Raw genomic sequence first — 24,251 nt, 5'->3', positions numbered from 1 at the left:
GAGTTTTTTCATTGGCAGTCATACCACATCTTCTTGTATAGAGATTTAAACTTAGGAATGATTGGATTAAGGGCTATTACTGCTGTTCTTCATCAAACGTCATCAGGGTTCCTAACTTAGGACAGGTGCAAATAAATGTACCAATCTTCACCCTTACCCAAAACAATAGTGTAACATCACAACAAAGAAAGACACACTAATCTGTTTGTCCTTTTGGAACAATTAAAGAAGCTTCTTGCACAAATAAAGCAGATTTATTCCATAGATGTGAAAGTTGAAATAAAAAGATGTGGTATGAATGGCAAATTATGTGACAAATGATTTAACCAGCATCCAAACGACTTGCATGTATGCATTAATAGCTTATTTTATGAAGTCTAGATTTGGAATATAAACATTTCTAAGGGAATTTTATGATTTATCCTTTAAAATTTTAGTTTGAAGATGATGAGCGTTATTACTCGTGGACAGTATGCCATTGATTTATATTATAATCAAATTAGAAAGTAGTTTGTTTATAAAGGTTCTTGTGGATTTTTCTTAATTTTATTTTTGTATCTAGCATCATATGGACAGTTACGGACAGCATTTTCATATCATGGTCAAATCATACAGTAGTTGGTTTATAATTATATGTGGTGGATGTTCTCTCTATTATTATTATGTTCCAGTCTATGTAAGAATGAGGCAATTTAGGTATAAATCAAAACATGATCAGAAAAAACCCACCGAACTAATCATGTTATTTAATACTAACCGTCATCCTGAGTTAAAAAAAATAGTCTTTCGTTTGTGTGTGTCTGGTAATATCAAATAACTTGGTTAGAAAATTGGTTAAAATGATAGCAAATTGCAGAGTTATCTCCCCTTATTCTTTAATATCTAGTGCATTTCAACCAAATTGTATCTTCTATTACCATAACAGAAAATGGAAATGACTTTTATTTTTGTGCATAATTATATATTATGGACAAAAAATCAATGTCAAACTGGGTGGGTTTTTTTTGTCATGTTTTCAACACTGCCCGATTCTTAGGCAGACTGGCACTTAATATTAATGATAGCTAGATGATTTTAAATAATAAAAGACAAAAAAGGGAATAAGCAGTGGTTTTGGTTTAAAGTAAATTCTGTCAAAATATAACTGGTGATTCTGTTTAAAGATTAATTGTTATCACCTGGGTAACAAAGTTCTAGTTTAAGTGTTACTTGATTACATTATAAATCAGAAAAGAGATTTTACAATGAAAGTTTTAGTACACCTAATATTGTCAGAGTTCATGTTAGTGTAAATTCCAATTAGGACTGTTAATTAAGGTATAAATCTCATCATGAATCGATTCAATGAAGAGAAATAGTTATTCTCCACTGGAACTGAACAGATAAGAAAACAGAAAACAGTATGAGAGGCAGGAAAAACTCTTTTTTTTCTATATAGATAGTATGGCCTTCAACACGGAGCCTTGGCTCACACCGAACAACAAGCTATAAAGGGCCCCAAAATTACTAGTGTAAAACCATTCAAACGGGGAAAACCAACGGTCTAATCTATATAAACAAAACGAGAAACGAGAAACACGTATATATTACATAAACAAACGACAACTACTGTACATCAAATTCCTGACTTAGGACAGGTGCAAACAATTGCAGCGGGATTAAACGTTTTAATGGATCCAAACCTTCTCCCTTTTTCTGAAACAATAGCATAACATCACAACATAGAAAAACATACGATAAAATATCAATTGGCAGACTTAACTCAATCAAAAAACGTATGATTACACAATGAACGAATAAATTTGATCTGCGATATCTGAATACAAATGCATAGTTAATTAAATATTAGAGACTATGTCAGTATTAGGATCTTTTTGATAATTGAACTTTCTTTTTACTAAATGTCATTGGCACCCTTTAACTATTGTGCAAACATGTTTTTCGATCTCAATTAGAAAATATTCAACTGTATATTAAATTCTTGGTAAATTAGTAGTAAATGAAGTTAATATTTTAATTGTACTGTTATTATATGTGCATGTTCAAGGTTGCAGTTCAGTGTAAATAAATTCCTATATATATATTAAATGAAAAATATTTTTTGTCAAATTATTTGTTTGGCCATATAATAGGTCAGTTAATCGTTGTGATGTGATCCAAAATTTATGTATCAAAATAATCCACAAAATAGTTATTTGAAACCATTTAAATTTCCTGACTAACAATTCGTATATTTATTTATTTCAGGACAGTAGACCTAGCACAAAGAACAGTAGACAGTCTAGCAAGGGAAAGCCACTCCCTACAAAGTCTCCTAAACGGGATGTAAGTTCAGGAATTATATTTAAATCAATTTTACTTATGAAAAACATGAAGAATAATTTCCATGAAATCAATTTTATACAAATAAAAAAATTCAAATTTGAAAATTTAACTGTTTAATTTTGAATGGAGAAGGATACAATCTATTAGAATATATACAATATAAGGATCTACAACTTACTGCAGCTGATCAGTTATTTTTATGCCCCACCTACAATAGTAGAGGGGCATTATGTTTTCTGGTCTGTGCGTCTGTTCATCTGTTTGTCTGTCCTTTCGTCTGTGCGTCTGTTCATCTGTTTGTCTGTCCTTTCGTCTGTCCGTCTGTTCATTTACTCATCTGCCCAGCTTCAGGTTAAAGTTTTTGGTCAAGGTAGTTTTTGATGAAGTTGAAGTCCAATCAACCTGAAACTGAGTATACATGTAGGACTCAAATCTATGGCGGGTTCCAAATCTATGGCAGATTCCTAATCCATGGCAGATTCCTAATCTATGGCAAATGTGACCTTACAAACACCAAACAACTTAAATCTATGGCAGATTTTTGTTTACTCCAAATCTATGGTAGATCCTGAGGAGAGGGTACTGTATAATGCCACAATTGAATATAACACTATATTACATCTTCGCCGCTGCTAACGATGGTGGAACCCATAGATTTGAACACTATTCAAGATGAAGATATTTCCCTGACAAAAAATTGTGGGTGTTTTTTCAGAATCAAATATTTTAGAAAAAGTTTTTTTGGGGTATAGATTGGGAAATTACATAACTTGCCATAGATTTGGAAACAATATAAATTTGCCATAGATTGAGAAATTACAAAACTTGCCATAGATTTAGAAACAATATAAATCCGTCATAGATTGGGAAATTACAAAATTTGCCATAGATTTGGGATGGCATGAGTTCACATTTACCACAGATTAGGAATCTGTCATAGATTTGGAACCCACCATGGATTTTATGCCAAATTAGAGTTCTGACCCCAATTTCACAGTCCACTGAACATAGAAAATGATATTATATATAATATTATAAAATTCTTTATATCAATTTTTTCAAAAATGTATGAAACCTGAATTTCTTATGTTTGTTTATTTTTTCGGAAAATTTCTGGAAAAAATCTCAACAAAAAGCTTGTGAAGCGTTCAAAAATATACTAAACAGGTAATAATCCATGGTAATTTTTTGTTATTGTATGGCGAATATTGCATATTTTAATTTCCCACTTATTAAAATAACTAATTTGTTTCTAATTTTAGGGAAAATCCGGGAAAGGTGAGTATATATAAAAACATGATAAAAACTTTAAAAGATAAGTCATTGTAAAGTCAACAACAAAGGGCTTGGAGCCCAAAATAATATTTGAATGAAAATTATTTGCTATCAATTTAGTCAAAAAAAATCTTCTTTAAAAAAAGAACATATATTAATTGGTCTGATTAAACAGCAAAACTGGAAGAGAATCAACAGTAACAATTCTGTTCAACGAAAGAGAGATAACTCTTACCTGATTTTATCTGTAGATTTGGCCGATACTTCAATGCAGGATGAAGGTGGTGACCCTAATACAGCCCACGTAGAGACGAGACAGAGTAAGAAAAATAAATCATCCCTGGAACCATTACGTGAGGGAGAAGTTACAGAATTTACAGATCAGTATGATCTTAAGGATAATGATGCATGGGTAAGTCTGATGATACAGGGGGAGTGGGATAGGGGGGGTCTTAAGGATAATGATGCGTGGGTAAGTCTGATGATACAGGGGGAGTGGGAGAGGAGGGGTCTTAAGGATAATGATGCGTGGGTAAGTCTGATGATACAGGTGGAGTGGGAGAGGGGGGGTCTTAAGGATAATGATGCGTGGGTAAGTCTGATGATACAGGGGGAGTGGGAGAGGGGGGTCTTAAGGATAATGATGCGTGGGTAAGTCTAATGATACAGGGTGAGTGGGAGAGGGGGGTCTTAAGGATAATGATGCGTGGGTAAGGATACTGACACTTTGGTGGGGGTTAGAGGAGATGGATAACGTAACACACTGGTTGTAGTTGTAGAATGTTTATTTATCCTGCTATTAAATTAATGTATTGATGTATTGATGAAATTAATATATAACAAGCATTAAGAGATATTCATCTGCAAACACAATTATTCTGTATATGTGCATATATATTATGATTTTTTTTTAACTCATATACATATTCTCCTGGTATAAACCACCCATCAATGTAGACATAAAACTAATACTTGCACCAAATATCCAAGTATAATCAATACTTGTACAAAATATCCAAGTATAATCAATACTTGTACCAAATATCCAAGTATAACCAATACTTGTACCAAATATCCAAGTATATATATGTACACACTCTGCATATAAACGCCATAAAAGGCTATAATAAATACCAAAGACTTTGTAAAGTGGATAGTCGCACGACAACGCCGATGCTGAACCCAAAGAACGGGAAGCTATTTAGTACTATGTATGCAAAATTATATAGTCCAAATGTAAATAAAACAAAAAAGATATTCATTTCCCAAATTCTGAGAAACAATCCTACGTTTTGATAAATCTTCTTTCACATAGCCATCCTTTGAAGTTTCCGACTTCCAACGTCCATGACGTTTAAAAAGTCTATCTGAAAAACCAAACTTTGCAGCGGTAATAGCACCACAAGATCGTAAACTATATAATCCGTATGCTTTTATATCGGTAACAAATGGAGAAAATTGCATCAAAGTAAATTCCCTCATCCTTGTATAGTTTAAAGGCTAATTTGTTGAACGAAAAACAAAAAGTTCTTTCACTTGTGACAATTCCTCAATGAATACAAATTTTAATCAGTTTAAATGCTACTCTATGCATATATAATTCCAAATTAGGACTGGACGCAAATTTGTGCGTTTTTCACAATAATAAACCAGTTTCCATCTCTGTAAATATCCGTTCTTCCGATACAAATTGAAATGTGTATTGACTTGCAATTAATTGCATAATAACGCAGATTCAACAATTCTGGTACACTTAAAACATAGATATCCCAATATACACGCACCAATGGTACGTTGTGTAAAACGATTATATACACAAAATAACTAATTATACGCATCCTGTAATAACTCATCGGCTCTTCCTTCCAGATTTGTGGGCCTAATTTCTTTTCAACATCCTCAAAAACATATTTCACTAATTGAGAATCTGTTGTAGAATCTACACCAGTAATCGAGTGCACCCCTCTATACTATAGTATGCAGATACATACAGGACTAGACAAAGCAATATCGTTTCTGAACACCTGGAAAAAAACATATGAAATAACATAAATTTAAATTGATATGTGGTTCCTTCCAAGTTTTCAAATAGTTCATCAATACAATACATTATACACCAATAAAATGAAAAATTACAATAAAGCATATGCAATAAAAATTACCCCAATACATGAAAACTATCACCAAGTTAATACTAGTTAATTTAATGTCACCCTAAACTCCATTCTAATAGCCAACACCGTAAATGGTAAATCCATATACCAAAAGCCGATTTATTCCCTCTACCAAATAAAAAATTAGCTTTGTTAGTAGGTAATGTAAACCCAACACCTGATCAATAAATATATCTCCTTTGGGACATAAAAACGGCCAGTAAAACGCCGATCTCCACAAAGGTAAAAGTTCTATATGCCTTGTACATGTATACATAAGGACTTTCAATAATAGGCAAACTGGGGGAACATACCACCCATTTATACCTTCTGATCAATTAATCTATCTTCTTTGGGACATAAAAACGGCCAGTAAAACGCCGATATCCACAAAGGTAAAATAATAGTTCTATATGCCTTGTACATGTATACATAAGGACTTTCAATAATAGGCAAACTGGGGGAGCATACCACCCATTTATACCTTCTGATAAATTATTCTATCTCCTTTGATATATAAAAACGGCTAATAATACGCCGATCTCCTCAAATGGTAAAATAATAGTAAAATATGCCTTACACTGCTGCATGTATACATAAGGACTTTCAATAATAGGCAAACTGTGGGAACATACCACCCATTTAAAACCTTGCCAATAGATAGTAAACGCATCAATAAACATGAATGTACATTCCAATACCTGTAGTAAAATACAGGTAATCGATGGTTATGATCACTAACAAACCAATTAATTTCATGAGGACCCAAACAGGGAATCCAAATATTCAAAATTATGTACTGCAAAACGGCAGTCATCAGTATTTATGATACGACTTATATAGTCTGCAATTTTATCTATGCCCTAGGTATCCATTCAACCTCTAAGAACAAGACTTAATTGTGCTTCTAACAAGTCACAAAAATGACATACGCAATATCTGCAAATAAGGCTTCATACTGCCCTTATATAAACAATAACAAAAAGTTTTGGTTATCTGTAAACCATCAATGCGTTTATCTCTCATAAAATCCGTCCAAGAAGCCATATATATTTAACAGCCGTAAGTTCTTCCAAATAGAACTATGGTATACATCGTATTCATGACACATACCTTGAGCAATAATCTTACTGAACTGAAAGTCCAATACTAGATTCATATAGGCTGATATAACATCAAAACTAATGATTCAATCATAGTATAGCCACATTCCTATAACATATATACGAAATGGATATAATTTGACCAACGGAAGCTACAGTTCTCCCATAAAATTAACCTCAATATTCTGAAGATAGTTTAACTTGTTTTATGGTATCAAACAGTTATGAGTCTCTCAACCGGTTATGCTTATGATAGCTTTGTCTGTATCAATGAAATACTTAAGTAACCAAATATGTCAATGTATAACTGGGAGACCATGTGGTTACAACCACTTTGATCAATAAGGTCTTGTCTAACTCAGGTGGCAAAATCTGTACACACGTTAATATCAGAATGGGTGACAAATCCATAAATCTATATACATAAAATTTAAATTTCTTATCATTCACATCAATTTAATTAGTGGTCACGTAACTTCAGTAAATATATATTAAGCAAAACTTCATCCCAAAAAGGAGAACGAGAATACAAATATATATGAACTTCCATCCAAGGATTACTAGTAGTAGTCTTAACTATTATACCTCGTCATATGTTCAGTAAAAACCAAGATGATCAGAATGCAGATCGTATATATGCCTATCTGGCGATAAGCTGAATGTTAAACGTAAAACAATAAAAATATGTTTAATTAGATTGCATATCTACCAAGATATCTTCAAATTTCACAAAGGTGTTTTCCATAGATGTAAATGACATGACCTACAATATATATCTAAAATTAAAACTTTGATTACCATTGCTTAGAACAGAGGTAGCAAGTGGTGGCAAGTGAATAAGCAAACCAATGGTTTACATCAGTACATTCAATAATAAGTCCTCTAAACAAAAAGATCTTCAATAGTTTATAAAACAAAGTCACTGTATGTAATAGCAGAATAATGTTTTGTAAACAAACGGACAGCCGTGTAGTAAATTTTTTTATAAAAGAGTATTTATAAGCGTGTAAAATGGTATCGGTATTTAAATTGTCGGTAATGAAATCATGACAACCAATGTTATACCAAAAATCAATATATCTCTATAATCTATCTCTGACGATAATTTTAGACTGACCTTGTTCATATTCAATGTAGTCGTGTGTGAGAAAAGTGTGCACTCGATTGACTACTAATATAAATATTTAAATACTCATCTTATATAAATAATTCCTGATTTGGACCATAGACTGCTTTCGAGTTGAATAAGCATCTATTCCTCAAATATTGGTTATCCACAACCATAGCAGGCTCCTTCCTGAAACTTTAAGACTGACTTCCGCTCATGCTGGACATGTTGCAATATAACGGGAAAACGGCATATACAACCGGGATGAGGTTCTCGAAAGGGCTGCTGTTGAAACTTTAATTGTTGTTTACTAGTGTTGAAAATGTCCTGTTGTGAAACACCATGCAGGAGATTCCTCAAGTAATGGAGAATCTGGGTTCATTGTCAAATTCAAGAAAGGCAGCGTACCAAGAAAATTCGACTGCTCAGATTGACGATGTCGTGCTGAATGATAACATAGGCAATAAAATACCGCGAAAATAATTTTGAAGCGGGAAAACATTACGCCCTCTATGCTACATATGATGAAACACCCAGGAGAAATTAATTTCACTGTAATGCACTGCCCGTTTAAACGAATGAAATTATAATTACTCACGACAAAACATTTTAAAATTATTTATCTATGCCCTTAGTATTTTCATGAGTATTGATTGAAATAATATATTTGTAACAAGAAGTAAGGATTGAACCTGAAGATCGCAAGGTCATCCACTGTTAAACTGTATTGACAAAAATAATTCATTTTTATGCTCCACCTATGATAGTAGAGGGGCATTATGTTTTCTGGTCTGGCTCTGTTCGTTCGTCTGTCCGTCCGTCCATTCGTTTGTTCAAGGTAGTTTTTAATGAAGCTGAAGTCCAATCAACTAGAAACTTAGTACTCTTACTGCTTATGATATGATCTTTCTAATTTTAAAGCCAAATTAGACTTTTGAACCAATTTCACGGTCCATGGAGCATGGAAAATGATAGTGCCAGTGGGGCATCCATGTACGTTGGACACATTCTTGTTTCAATTGTTTATGGTTAACAATTTGTAGAAATAGATTAATGATTAATTGATTACTATTTTGCAGGCTACCCTTCCATTGGAGCAGATGCAGAGTAGATATATACAGTATAGAAAACTGGTACGTCTAAATACCACTCTTTCTTACAGCATAATCCTCAATTATCATTGACTGTCTTATGTCTGATTACAGTGATAAAATTCCAAAATTTGTTAAGTTATTCTCCGCGTTGAGAACTCAATTGGCTAAGCTCTCATAACACAGTCTTCATGATGAACCATTTAAAAATCTACAGACTCGGAGCTCAATTTTTTAAATTTTTCAGTTAAATTCTGTTGGCCTATAGATATGATTTTTGCAGGCACAAGAGCAATTTTACTATCCTGGGCTGCCACTCAGCGTGAAGACTTAATTTAATATTACGTTGGTTATCTCTGAATCTAAGGAACCAACACATTTTGTACAATCAGTCCAATTTTCAACCAATTCAATAATGAATCCAAGTGGTTAATTTTAGTATACTGTGATTATTAAATAAGATTTGAATAAGCACAAATTATTTATTGTATTTTCTGTGGGAGATTTATTTTAATGTTGAAACTTGATTATGCTGCAGTGCAGTAATACTGTGGATTCATAAATATTTGTTGGATACCAATTTTCGTGGATTTCGTGGGTACAGGAGAACCATGAATTCTAAAGTTCAAGGATAAAATTTTTTCTAAAGGAACGAGTGTAGACTTTGTTAAAACCACGAAATTAAATATCCACGAATATGTAAGTTTTCCTCAAACTACGAAAATTGGTACCCACGAAAATAAATGAATCCACAATAATCTTTTTTTCTGATTAAAGAGAGATAATTCTGTTATTATTTTGTAGACTAAGGAAAGATTGGAGGAACTTGAAGATCAGCTAGAAGTGACCGTGGCTAAAACACAGAGAAAGGTCAACAATCTAAAACATCAGTTCCAGGAACATAAAAATAAATGGGAATCTGTAAGTTAATGATTATAATTGTTTCAAAGGGAAATTACTTAAATTAATTTCTATTCAAAATTTTGAAGAGAATAAATACAACAATACCTTGGTAAATAAATTGATATATACTGCAGCTGTGCTATTTGAGCAGTCAAATTGCATTGACTGTATATTCATATGTCATATACAGTCCATGACCGTATATCACCTTGTTTATGACGTTGACGATGTGTTTCTGTAGAGTTTTATTTATGACGTCAATAAAACATACAGGTTCGCTGAAATTTAACGTCGTCCGCTTCAAATTAAAAAATGACATTTTTTACCCAAAATACTTCATTCAGAACATTTTTAAGAGTTGCAGTTTGTAAAGAATAACCATACATTGTCTCGAAATATCAATTTGTTATTTGTACTCGGCTCGAAACATGCCTCGCTTTCTACCTGTTTCTAAGCCTTGTACAAATAACATTGATATTTCGAGACAATGTATGGTTATTCTATATATAATAGTGTGAAAAAAATGTTTTGACTGCACTATTTCTCTTTTTTTAATTTCTGAGTTATCTCTCTTACAAATAGAATTCACTCAGAATATAATATTTTTCTTCAGGAGAGAAAACTTCTTATAGACCAAGTAGAACAGGCCCAGAAGTTACAGACTGAGGCTGAGAAAGAGGCTGATACTGCCATGGGTCAACTTGAGGAATTCATCAATGAACAGGAAAGATTGGTAAGTAGAGTTAACTCCCCTTAATGAGAAGACAACTGATAAACAAGATGGGGTAGGGGTTGTCAGAGGGGTCCTGATCCCGGAATCCTGGGCTTAAAAACATGAAATCCCAAGATCCAAAATTTAAGAAATTTAAATCCCAAACTCTTGAAAATCGAAAAAAGAATCACCCCTCCTCAATATAGTCACAAAAAGGTGGGATTTTTAACTAAGTGAAAAAATTGTGAGAAGTTATCTCCCTTGAAGTTAAAAGTGGTCTTCTAATGATAAATGTTTTACAATATATTGATGGCTTTTTAAATGAAGTCTAAAATTTCTTAGTTATCTCCCTTACCAATAGAAGGCATTCAGAAATAAAATGATAGAATTTATTAGGAAAAACAAAAAATTGATAAAATATCACCTTCAAAGTTCTATTTCTTGTATTTTGCTTAACAGTAGATATTGCAGAAAAAAAGTAGATAGTATAGAACAGAATTATATAATTTAAAATAGGGGACAACAAATAAATTAAATCAGATATGTCAGATATGATTGATGAAAGGAAACATTAAATCGGAATTTTATTTATCCCTAATGCAGATTTTAAGAAATTTGGCTGTAAGGATTTGCTTTTATATTAGCCATGTCTCGGACAAGTAAAAAAATCAGCGCCAATCACATATTTGTAAAAGAGTTATGAATTGGAAATATCATTGTATTTGCTCACAGGCCTTCATTTCTAAAAAATACTTGTAAAAAGAGTTAAGGAATAAGAAAAAAACTTTTAGTTATTACCCTTGGATATAAAAAATATGTTACCCATGGGACATTGGAACTCTGTTGTTTTATTGGATTTATTGTTGGGTTAGATTACTGTTGCAATTATGGTGCATCCCTAGTTCCTCTTTTACTCATATTTGTATAAATTGATAAATCATCTCTGTAAGATATTGGACAGACCCTTTGTCAGCAGGATAAAATACTATTTATTTAGCCAGGTCTAGATTATGATTGTATTGTCAGTTTAAATGTACACATATGTGTAATAATGTGTAACTTTGTTATGGATTATTGGATAACAAGATACCATTGTCAGTCAGAGCTCAGACATAAATAAGTCTGAATCTGCTTTTGACTCATAGAGGTCTAAATTTGTAAGTTTTAGGATTTGTCTCCCTTTAATGTAAGACAAAATACGACTTGAATAAGTCCAATATTGTTTAACAAGAAATAATTGAGCAGAATCAAAAAGTTGCAAATATCGACTCCTACAAGTCGAAAAGTGATCAAAATTGGTTAACTTCAAGACCCACGCATATTTATAAGGAGGTCATGCATCTAAATCAAATAATGACAACATTGAAAGCCAATGCTTTGTCTTCCAAAGAAAAATATGAATGAGAGTTTAAAAAATCGGAGATGATGTTAATTAACCTTACAATACAACCACCTGGAATCACACTTAATGAGGTAAAACATCTGTGTTTAGTAAATATGTTCAATTAGATAATTAAATATAGATAGCTCAAGTCCTTGTGAACTCTCATACAGGTTTTTGCTGTCATAGGTGGTGTAGTTAGGCCACAAAGTAACATTAAGTTTTTTCACCAACATAAATAGACCTAAACAAGTCTGTCATTTTCTGACTTAGATAAGTCTAAAATTGAAACTACATTTTTATAATAAATACATGTTTCGACTTATTTAAGTCAAAAACAAAAATCGACTTGTTTATGTCTGAGCTCTGACTGATTGTGTTATCAATTAAAGCTGTGAAAATATTACTTATTAGGAAGGGGTACAGAAAAGGGGCAATTAGAAAAGGAATGAACAAAAATTGTATAGTATTGGTTAACTGATATTGAAATTTGTAGTCATCAATGTTTGTGGCTCCCGCAGGGTTAAAAACGACCTGCGACCTGTGGGCTTTTTAGAGGTGACTTCCGACCTTAGGGCCTTCTAAAAACGACCTGCGATCTGTGAAATTAGGATAAAAACGACCTCCGACCGACATGCCGTACTTGGTGTTGAGAAAAACGACCTGCGACCTGTACATTTCCCTTAAAAACGACCACTCGACGAATTTATAAGCGACCTTGCGACCTGAGGGGGGTACCCTGTGGGAGCCTCATGTTTTACTCCTTGTTTAAATTTCTATTTCTATTATTACTGAAGTGATAAATAACCAAATTGGGATAATTTCATTGACAGTTGAACAAATGATAAAGTCTCTTAGGAGCCTTTATATTAAAAAATGAAGATCTGGTATGATTGCTAAAGAGACAACTCTCGACAACAGATCAAATTATGATAACAACTATAGGTCATTGTACAGCCTTTAACAATGAGCAAAACCAATACCACATATTCAGTTATAATAGGTCACTAAATGACAAATGTATAACAATTCAAACGAGAAAAAAAAGAAACTGAAATTTAGCTATAAAGACTTTTGTTCATCTCTGAATAAAAACTTTTAATTATATACTGTAGATTGATTATAATTTGTTGGATACCAACTTTGTTGGGATTTGTGGGTACAGTAATGAAACAGGAAAATAAATTTTCAAAGAATGACATATTTTCTCTAGACTTGTACTGTGGATTCATTATTATTCGTTGGATACCAATTTTCGTGGGTTTCGTGGGTACAGGTGAACCACGAATTCATATGTTCAACGAATTACAAATTTTCTATAGGCTTTGTACATAGAAATAGGCAAACCACGAATTAAAATATTCACGAAAATGTAAATTTTCTTTAATCCACGAAAATTGATATCCACGAAAATAAATGAATCCACAGTATGTAGATTTTGTCACAACCACAAAATTAATATCCAAGAACATGAATGTTTTCCCTAATCTGCAAAAATTGGTACCCACGGAAAAAAAATGACTCCACAGATATATGGTTATATTGTCAATGTGGGAATAAATCTATTAAAACTTTTGATGTATGCTAGACAGCATCGAGATTAGTATCAATATATAGTATGAAACAGTTGGTATATAGTTATTAAAGTGTTGAAAATAACTAAGGGTTTAAAACAGGGGAATTTATTTTAATGTTGGGAGATAAAATGTATAATGTAAAAAATAGAGGACAACTTTTATATTACAAAATTTTTTAAAATCAAGTATTTGTAGTTTTTTTTTATTTTTGATTAAATTCAAAACTTTTTATAAAATCCATATGAATAATTTAATAATAAAAGATTTAATATTCCCTTAATGTACCCCAATCAAGTTAGACAAGTTGATCACAACTAATTCAACAGTTTAATTTGTTTTTACAATAGAATAAAAGATATACAAAGTATTAAATGAATATTGTCTAAAATCTCCAGAGTCCTGTCTTATCACATATATATAAATATTGTGTTAAGGAAATTAATGGTCTGAATATATATTCTCATTTAATTATTTTTGTTTGGAAGGTGTTTTGAAAATATTTAATTTTCTTCAAAGTTATGTGATATATAGAGCCGATCTAAAATTCAACCATTTCAATATTTTGTCTGAACTATTCATTTGTTTGTGATAACAGGATTAAACATTGAAAAAAATATCAATGAAAAATTTATGTTTATATTCGTAACTTTTTCATGTTTAGTACCTCAAGCTGGAATGATTGATAAGTGTTTGTTTAATACAGAAACGCTGCATCAGCTTCAAATTTTAAATTTAATTTGATGTCAAAAAGTAGATATTCAGACTGAAGGTTGATCAGGATTTTAATTTAGGAAAAAATCAGGATTTCAAATTAGGAAAAATATTGTTGATTAATTTTATAGATTCATTGGATTATATATCAAAGAACTGTTGAGAAAAAGACAATTTCACGGTTCATTGGACGATTTAATATGTGTTAAATGTTTGTATGATCTAGGAATTAACAGTCTAAGAACAAAGTAAACCTGCACTCGGAATCTTTAGATCTCCAAAGAATGCCAGTGATATAATATAGGGAATATTATGTGTGGAGAAATATAAAATTTATTCCATTTCAATTCATCATATCTTTGATTTCGCTATCAGATTCAACAATATTTTCAACGTAACATTTTTTTTTCTCCGATTGAGATAATTTTCTTGGGCTTGTCTCTTGTATACTTGTCTTGAATTGGAGAATAAGACTTGCAGTGATAGTTTTGTTTCTTTTTAAAAAGTGATATGTTGTGAAGTTATTCCTGGACACCGATTAGTACAAAAAGAATATTGAAATTGATTTTTAAAACTCAATATCTAACATAAGTAACTATGCATCACTGATTCTTATAGCAGATGGAATATTGAAAGGGATTTATCTACAATTAGCTAAGTAACTATGTATCCTGCCATAAAGGATTCTAAATTTTTATTAAAGGGACAGAAAATTTCAAAGGTAATTCTAGCATACAAAACAAAAAATGCCATATATGCTATCAAATTTAACATTTGTATCAAATATTTGTTAATTTCATAAGGTTAATTTGGTTGAGAAAAATCAGTTATATGAATTCATTTATTTTGGGGGACGATTTTTCATTGATTTGAGGAACAATTGTATTTTCCTAGATTCTTGATTTTTGGTTTTGCCAAAAGAAAATATCTGTTATATATACATATTTACACTAGTAATTTTTGGGCCCTTTTTAGCTTTCTGTTCGGTTTATTGACTTAGCCATGGCTCTGTGTTGAAGACCATACCTTGACATATAATGGTTTACTTTTATAAATTGTTATTTGGATGAAGAGTTGTATCATTTATAGCATTTATTCATTATCTTTCTATATCTATTAGATGTATCCCATTATGCATTGTAATTTTTATTTCCCACATTTCTTTGCAGGAAGATGAGGAGGAGGGTAAGCGTACTGACATTGTCAAAGCTGTTACACGACCTTCAAGAAAGAAATCACCTGATGAAGCAGGTGACAGAAAGTCAGTTTCATCAGACACACAGACACAGAAAGAACCTGAAGCAGCAGAACCACAGTCTTCTACAGAACGTCCCTCAGAGGAACATACAGAACCAGAATTATCCAGACTGCTACAGCAGACAGATGACGCAAAGGTAATTAACCTGGACCTTTGTTGTTTCTCAGGTTTTTCCTATCTAGAACTGTAAAAAAAAATCTTCTTGCAGCATATTATTTTTTAAATCAGGTCTGTATATTTTTTTTAGAGGATTGCATTTTTTGGAACTCTTAATATGGTCCAAAATAGTGACATGGATATAGTTTTAAACAAAAATGAAAATATATATAATAGATATATATTGCAAAGTTTTCCAAATTATATGCAATAGCCAAAAGTGTTACATTTAACCATAGAATAAAGTGAGGTATGGCAACAATTATTGGTAGGTATTAAAAGAAAGTAATCTCCCTTGATAAGTAGCAGACGACACTTCCTTAATGTTGTACAAATTGTTTCATTACTAAGAGTTGTGATAAAAAGGCCATCATTTGTACACAATCTTAAGATTTTTCCCTAATTTTGATATTTATATATTTCTCCTTTGTTCAAAAGTCCCAGAGGCAAAATTCAGAATCTGTCAGTGAGCTGGACTCAGATATAGCTCCTTGGTTGAAGATGAGCAGCGAAGATACACGTAATAATACAGAGGTATTTGATAGTCCAGACCTTAAAATGAGGTCTAAACAGAGTTACAGATCACGTAGTGAACTAAGACGACCCGAGAGTGAGCGTACTCCAATGGAGAGGATTTCTTCGGAGCCGAGGAATAGGATCAAATCAGAGCAAAGTGATCAGATTGTCTCTGATGTTTCCCATGGCAATGACTTTGACGAAAGAGAAGAAGTTAACCTTGATGCAGATGTAGAAATATATACAGACGACCATAAATCATCACAGGAGGCATCAGTGTCACAGAAAAGCTTGAAGTCAAGGAATTCTAGAAATCGTTCATCTATGTCCAGAAAGAGTTTGTCTACAAGAGGGTCTTTAAATGAAGTGGAAAATCTTGAATCAAAAAAATCGTCAAGGTTTAGTTCTGAGGAAGCCATATTAAAATCTGGACAAAAAAGTAGGTCATCAACAAAGCACGGCTCAAATGCTAAATCCCGTAGAAGTTCACTGAAGGGCGATGACGGGAGAACAAATAGCAGTTCTTTAAAGGTGGAAGAGGCTGATGGATCAAAATCTCGTCGCAGTTCACTTAACCCCGGTGAGGTGGAAAGGGTCACTTCAGGTAAAAGTTCTGTTCTACCAGAAGGAGATCAACCAATACAGTCCAAATCACAACGAAACTCCCCTCTTAAAGAAGATGTAGAAAAATTGCCATTGATCGATTCAAGACGTGGCTCATTGGTATCAAGAACGTCGAACATCACTGACATTTTCCCTGCTGAAGATTCCGATGAAGATATTGGTGATGACTTTCATCGTCAAGTACAAAGTCGTGGAAAATCTCAAATATTAAAACGTAGTCGTATCGTTGATGATGAACCATTAAGTGGAAGAAAAACTGCCCCTCCTTATTCTAAACAGGTTTGAGTCAACAGATTGTGTAACTCTCACTGGAATTGTTTTACAGAATCACATACTAAAATTATCATTGGGCTAACCAAAAGTCACATGATTTTTAAAATGTCACATGATCATGCAAAGAATAGGTTTGAGACAACAGATTGTGTAACTCTCACTGGAATTGTTTTACAGAATCACATACTTAATTATCATTGGTCTAACCAAAAGTCACATGATTTTTAAAATGTCACATGATCATGCAAAGAATAGGTTTGAGACAACAGATTGTGTAACTCTCACTAGAATTGTTTTACAGAATCACATACTTAATTATCATTGGTCTAACCAAAAGTCACATGATTTTGAATATGTCACATGATCCAAGAACTTTAACTGTTTTATTTCAGCATTGTGTGTGTGTTATAATTCACTGTATTGATGTACATAACACACAAGTGTAATATATGTGTATAATTATTGCTGTAGATTTGTCTTAATTTTCCTTTTCACATTTAGTTTCATCTTAAATTCTGTAATTTGTCCAAGATTTTAAAGGTGAAAATGGACAAATACTTTTGACACATACGGGAAGGAGAGATGTCTCATTGGCATTCACTCATACCACTGCCTTCCTATTTATACAATTTAGAAATTCAGCTTTTGTCGTAGTGAATGATTTTCCCATCATTTTTGTGAATTGCATCAGGAACATCATGCAATATACTATAAGAATCGGTCTAGTCTCTGTTAAAAAACTTCTTTATTGTCCACAATTATTTTTGATGTGTATACATTTTTTTTGCTAGTACAAATGTATATAGATTGAATCAATAGATAACTGACAATTCGATGATATTAGTGAACTTTTGCACAACAGTTTAAATGTATGAAAAATTTAAAGAAATTGTAAAGATGTTCCCTTAACAATAATACTGAGGATTTGGAATCAGGATGGGGCTTAACAATAGACAAAATAAATCTAAAACTTAGAGAAAAAATGAGAGAAATTGAACAATCAATTAAAAGATAGAGAATAATGGGTCAAAATATTTTTAGAGTTAGGATAGAAAAAAGAATAATAGAAAAAACTTGACAAACAAAATGTAGAATAAAGAAATAAAGGGCAGAATCATATTTAAAAGACCGTATTTGTTCAGAAAAAAAGAACAGAGAATCATTTGCCAAACAAATACAGAATAACGAATAATGGGTAAAAATATTTAAAGAATACCCAAATGAAATTTGATCCTAAATATTCAGACCATCATAGCTTCTTTGTTTCTACATCTTATGTATCATTTGGAAATTCATTCAAAAAATAAATACAGTGTTATTTAAATATGATGAGCATTATATCCTCTTTGTATGAAAAAACAATGAAGATAGGGATTGCGATTATTATTTGTTTTAGTCAGTTCAATTTTGTTTGGATTTAAGTTCAGATGGCAGAACGAAGCACAAATATTATATATTCTCAGTGAGGAAATTTAACATGAGATGTAATGTCTGGAAAAAATATACATTATTTTTTAAAGAGTTATGCCCCTTTAGTTTATTTTACTGCTGTTATTTTTCTTTTATAAGTGTACTTTGATTTACTTTTGTTTCCTTAGAGCTTTTTACCAACTACATTTAAAAAATGTGTGTACATTGAAATTTCAATATATATATTCAATATTTTTCAGGTCCAAGAAATGAACTCGCGCATCACAGGAGCGATGTCAGCGCCACCTGCTGTAGAGGATGGCGTGGAAGTGACAGACAAGGTATAATTTTATTTCTTTCACTGTTTTTTGGAGAAAAATCTTTTTATTATAGTTAGAATTAATTTTAAGCTAAAAATGAGTTAGATGAAAACATAGTTTATATGATGTAAAACTTTAACATGTTTTTCATCGAATTTAAAAAAAAATGAGTTGTTTCAAATAAGATAATTATCTGTATCTTTGAAGTTTCAATCAAATTACTGTAATCAATATAACTGACTGATTTTTATCCCCTTTTTTGTTTGTAATGAAGTCGCAATTATACTTCAGAAATAATGAATTTTAAAAATCCAATCATATTACAATTTGGCTAATTAATATAAAATGGTTGGTTCATATTTTTTGAAATTTTTATATTTTTGTCAAAGGATCAAAGGGAATAATTTGTCAAAATTTGATGAAACTTAAACGAGACAAATTAATTTCAGTAAAAGTGTTGGGTACCACCTTAAATGATGATCTTGCTCCACGTGTTTACAGAAATTTTGCATATAGATATAATTGGTAATTATGCTATAAGTTTTATTTACCATTACAGACAACCCTTGTAGATCACCAGGTACATACTAAATGTTGTCATCATGTTTTTCTTGATTTATGTGTTGTCTACTCTTTGGTTGACGGGTTGATGTCTCTTTGACTCATTCTATTCTCAATTTTATTCAAGTGTTACCATTACAACAGCTATGCACATTTACTGGTGATCAAAGTACACTGATAAGGGAAAAAATTTGGTTCTAATTAAGTTTTTAACTTTAATAATAATGTAAGCTCAAATTGTCCACTTATTGGAAGATAGCCTACATGCCTTTATAAAAACATGCAATTGTTGGCTATATTGGAGTTTAGAACTCAATATATCTATAGGTATTTTTACCACCCATTTAACTGATTCAAATTAAATTTTAGAGTAACTTTCAAAATGAAGATTTGTTCTCAATTTACAAGGCCAAAAATCTAAAGGTCATATTTTATGGTCTGGAACTGTTGTAAATTGTTTTAGTTAAAGTATAAATCTCTATTTTGTACCTTTGAGGAATATTGACATTTCTGGGGATTTATTTATTTGTCATGGGTACCAAATTGCATTAAAAAAAAAAGAGAAATAGAACTCATGTGGTTTTGAAAATATCTGTCTTTAATCAGAAGTCTGTAGCAAATGTATGTTACCTAAGCTTTTAAAACTTATAATTTTTTCCCACAAAATTCATAAAAAAAAAATAGAATCCAACAAAACATTTACTGTGTTTCTACATGTTTGTGTTATAAATACCTGATCTTTAGTTTTGTTTTGGTCGATGGATGTTTTATGATTTTATTTTACACATTTTTGTACAGAAAGGGAGATCACTGGAGTTTTTCTTTAGTTGTTATTTCATATTTACAGAAACCAAGCCATGTATATTCCGTTTAGTATTCTTCACAGAATGTTTAATGATTTTGTTTTACACATTTTTGTATGGAAAGGGAGAGAACTGGAGTTTTTCGTCAGTTGTTATTACATATGGGTATATTTACACAAACCAAGCCATGTATATTCACTTTAGTATTCTTCACAGAATGTTTAATGATTTTATTTTACACATTTTTTGTATGGAAAGGGAGAGAACTGGAGTTTTTCTTCAGTTATTTTATACGGGTATATTTGTTAATTATTCTTCACAGAATGATGCTCTTCATAGACAGGTAGTGAGAGAGTGTGTGTGTCTGTGTTTGTTTGTTTGTGTTTATTTACTTGTTTGTTTGTTTGTAAGATTTTAAAATTTTGTCGATACAGTGCTTATTAGTTTACTCAGCTAATTATTAAGATACTGTGGATTCATTATTTTTCGTTGGATAACAATTTTCGTGGAATGACAAATTTTCTCGTGGCTTGTATGCAGACTTGAACAAAACCACGAAATCAATTAATATCCACGAACATGTAAGTTTTCCTCAATCCACGAAAATAAATGAATCCACAGTTTAACAAAATACAGCAAATTTTCTAAGGCAAAATCTGCAACAATGCTGAATTAGTTTAAATAACATTGGAATGCAACTAGAGACCTTAAGAGCTGAGGGCTGATATTAGTGAGTACTTTAAAAATGTGCTATCTAGCTCTGACCAAAACCAGAAATGTATATATTCTGTACTAGTTTAGAGACTTAATTGATAAGACAATCAATTTCTATAAGTTCCAAGATTTTATTTTTTTAATTATATTTCCTTTATTCAAACCAGATCCAGGTCAATTTCAGTAGACAGGTACATCCATGTGTTTGTTTTTGGGGGACAGCTTGGAGTCCAGAACTCTGAAACGGAGTAATGGACCTTTGGTATAGGTTATTCACTGTCACAGAGTTATCTCCCTTTATGGCAGAAAAGTAAAAATCTATTTCTTTTAAAGTTGCAGTTAAGGTGGTACCCAACACTTTCACTAAAATTAATTTGGCTCGTTTAATTTTCATAAAATTAAAACAAAGTATTTACTTTGACCCTTTTACAAAAATATAAAAAAATTCAAAAAATTTGAACCAAGCGTTTTGTCAGAAAAATTACACTGGTTATATAGCAGTTTGACAAACACTTATTTTGATCATTGAGAAGCTTTATATTGCCTTCACAACACAACATAATTAAAACGTTTAGCTGATATTACAGAGTTATCTCCCTGTAGTGTTAGGTACCACCTTAAGTTGATGCTTGCATACCTTCTTCATGATGTTTGTCTAATAAATTGCTAGAACAGAAATTTGGCTGCAGCAAGAAAATAGCTTACATGTCAACCAATTTAAATTGAGCAAAAAATAATGTCTATTCTATATACACTTATTTTTGCAAAAAGTACGGTAATATATTTCACTGTATTTGGAAAAAGTTAAGATATTGTAATTGTGATTAATCACATAAAAAGCTACTTCAAGGGGAGATAACTAATTTGTATGTAAGTAACACATGGAAAAAGGTTTATCAATTGTCAGTTTTAAATGCTTCAGTATACAATTTAAATTTTGTAAATGTTAGAAGTGATTGAGATTGGTATCAAAGAGAATATTATTGGTTTTTAGTGAGGCTTAAGCTTGCCTATAATGTTTGCACTGTATTTTTTGGACTTTTATAGGGTATTGGAAGGACATGATAACCATTAATAAGTGAATATTATTGCCAGTATAAAATCTCTGGATAAAAAAACACTAAGCCTGGTGGTCCTAAAAAAGATGTGACCGATTATCATGTTTGTATCAAACACATAATTTGACAGAAATCAACCAATGAAATTGGTGTTTCAAGCAAAGTTTTTTACAACTCAAGTGTACTGTTTTACTACTGAGAGCCTATGTCCTACACCATGTTATAAAACAACTAAGGTAATGACTTCCTCAGGCAAAGTTGACATGAAAACCATTTTGATTTTTCTGTTGTCTTTTTAAACTTTGGCCTTTTAAACTTTTAGTCTATGCTTACCTGATGAAGGATATTACAAAAACATGTCATAAATTTTTATTAAGAGAATTTGCAGTAAAAAGTTTTTTAAATATATCATCTTTATTTTGATTTGAATTAACTCAGGTTCAGAAGTTGCAGGTTTTCTTAAGTCAAAAGGTAGGATTGAGGCCCTGTAAGGGTTACCTCGGAAAGTTATACTTAATACAAATATAAAACTTAACATCCATGCAGTTATAAACATTAACTTATCAAAAATAGAATATTCCCTAAAAGTTATATCTATAAATCATATCAATTAATTTATATTTATGCATGTGCTTTAAAGTAAATGCTTGTTAAATTTTCCATCATGAATTGACCTTTTTTAACCTGAAGGTCATACCAACTGCTACCCAACATTAAACATTTAACAATGAATCAATCAAGTTAATAAAACCTGGCCAATACATTTTGTTTTTGACATAAACTTAAGACTTTAAAATGATACAAAATTTCGTCATTTTTGGGACTTTTACAGCTTACTGTGAAGGTTTTGCTCATTGATTTCATTCCCCCTTTTCGCTCCTTGAACATGAAAGCATTATAAATCATATCTTTACGTCTACATCATTTAGAAGATATTTGTCCTAATTACACTTTAAACATATCTTTTCTTTTTAATAATCAAGGAAATTTTAAATTTCACTATTACATATATATTGTTGTTTTAATTGATAGAAAGGTTTATTACGGACAAGGTCAGGAGGATCGAGGTCAAGGTCACCAAGACCAGGAAGTTCTGACAAGGTAGAAAATGCACAATCATTACACCCTCTGTCGTCAGCATATGCTATTGAGGAAATCTCTGAAGGTCATAGTTCAAATTCTGGGTCACCACTGTCAGATGGTAGTAGAAGTAATAATTCTAAGTCAAATCCAAGGTCAAATACAAGGTCACCACACATTAATACCAGATCATCACCTTCACAGCAAGATGGAGGTCATTCAAGGTCAGCATGGAATACTCCGAGAGGAGAAACACATTTGGCATCACGGGAAAGATCAGCTAAAAGTGATGCATCATCCAGGAAAGGAACATCTCCAAAGTATTATCAAATGTCACCTGATAATTTTGAGACACCCCCTAGAAGTGCTGATTCTATCAGAAAGGTTGCCTTATCCAGATCTGAATGGCTTGAAGAAGAAGAAGACGAAGAAGAAGAAACACCACAACAACCTTACACCTCTCCGGTGAAATCACTACCTCAACAGAAACCTTACACCTCCCCAGAGGTATCTGTCAAAACTCTACCTCAAAATCAGGCAGAGGCTTTAGACAATGTTAATCAGATGATTACACATGAAAAGTTATCCTCATACCAAACAAGGGCATTAGACTCCGTTAGAATGGCATTACAACAGATCAATGAAGATCAAGAAAATCTGTCCAATCAGCAGCTAGAAAGAACCCTTACTATGATTTCATTGGCTAGTCAGTTGACAGAGGAATCACTACACCTTGGTCTGTTACCAGATAGTATATTTGACACATTTGCTGTCCTGAATTCCCGAGCTATGTCTGATATGAGCCACGGGGAGGACGAGTATAGTTTGGATGATAATATGTCAGCGTATAATACAGGAGCCGAGTTCCTCAGACCTATAACCAAAATGTCCGTCGAAAACCAGGTTTGTTCAGAAATGACATCATTTCCTGTTGTTCTAATCATAATACTAAGAGGTTTTCATTGACATCACTTCCTGTTTGCATTGACACTTTTGTAACCATGACAACAGATTTTACATCCTGTTCTTGTTGACACTTTTTTCATCATTGATTCATAACCATCACTGTGATATCACTCCCTGTTTTCCATCATATCATGTTTATCACTTGTTGCCATCCTAAATATCGTAACTATTAG

General features: G+C 31.9%; 1 protein-coding gene across 15 annotated transcripts in view; it reads left to right on the top strand.

Moving 5' to 3' along the window:
• LOC134718457 (myosin heavy chain, striated muscle-like) overlaps positions 1-24,251 on the top strand; it is a 130,404-nt gene that overhangs the window by 65,902 nt on the left and 40,251 nt on the right. For 10 of the 15 annotated variants that reach the window (XM_063580979.1, XM_063580985.1, XM_063580984.1 and 7 more), the window contains 10 exons: positions 2,248-2,325; positions 3,588-3,603; positions 3,852-4,012; positions 9,044-9,097; positions 9,860-9,976; positions 10,572-10,691; positions 15,509-15,733; positions 16,192-17,172; positions 18,837-18,917; positions 23,065-24,015. In XM_063580979.1, the coding sequence (XP_063437049.1) occupies positions 2,248-2,325; positions 3,588-3,603; positions 3,852-4,012; positions 9,044-9,097; positions 9,860-9,976; positions 10,572-10,691; positions 15,509-15,733; positions 16,192-17,172; positions 18,837-18,917; positions 23,065-24,015 (2,784 nt within the window). Of the gene's footprint in view, positions 1-2,247; positions 2,326-3,587; positions 3,604-3,851; positions 4,013-9,043; positions 9,098-9,859; positions 9,977-10,571; positions 10,692-15,508; positions 15,734-16,191; positions 17,173-18,836; positions 18,918-19,455; positions 19,477-23,064; positions 24,016-24,251 lie in introns of all 15 variants that reach the window. The other 5 variants (XM_063580989.1, XM_063580986.1, XM_063580994.1 and 2 more) reach the window with 5 other exon arrangements.

Source organism: Mytilus trossulus, chromosome 5 (assembly GCF_036588685.1).
Source record: "Mytilus trossulus isolate FHL-02 chromosome 5, PNRI_Mtr1.1.1.hap1, whole genome shotgun sequence".
Taxonomy (NCBI): domain Eukaryota; kingdom Metazoa; phylum Mollusca; class Bivalvia; order Mytilida; family Mytilidae; genus Mytilus; species Mytilus trossulus.
The sequence above is the reverse complement of the archived record's forward strand: the minus strand, read 5'-3'. Positions and strand labels throughout refer to the sequence as shown.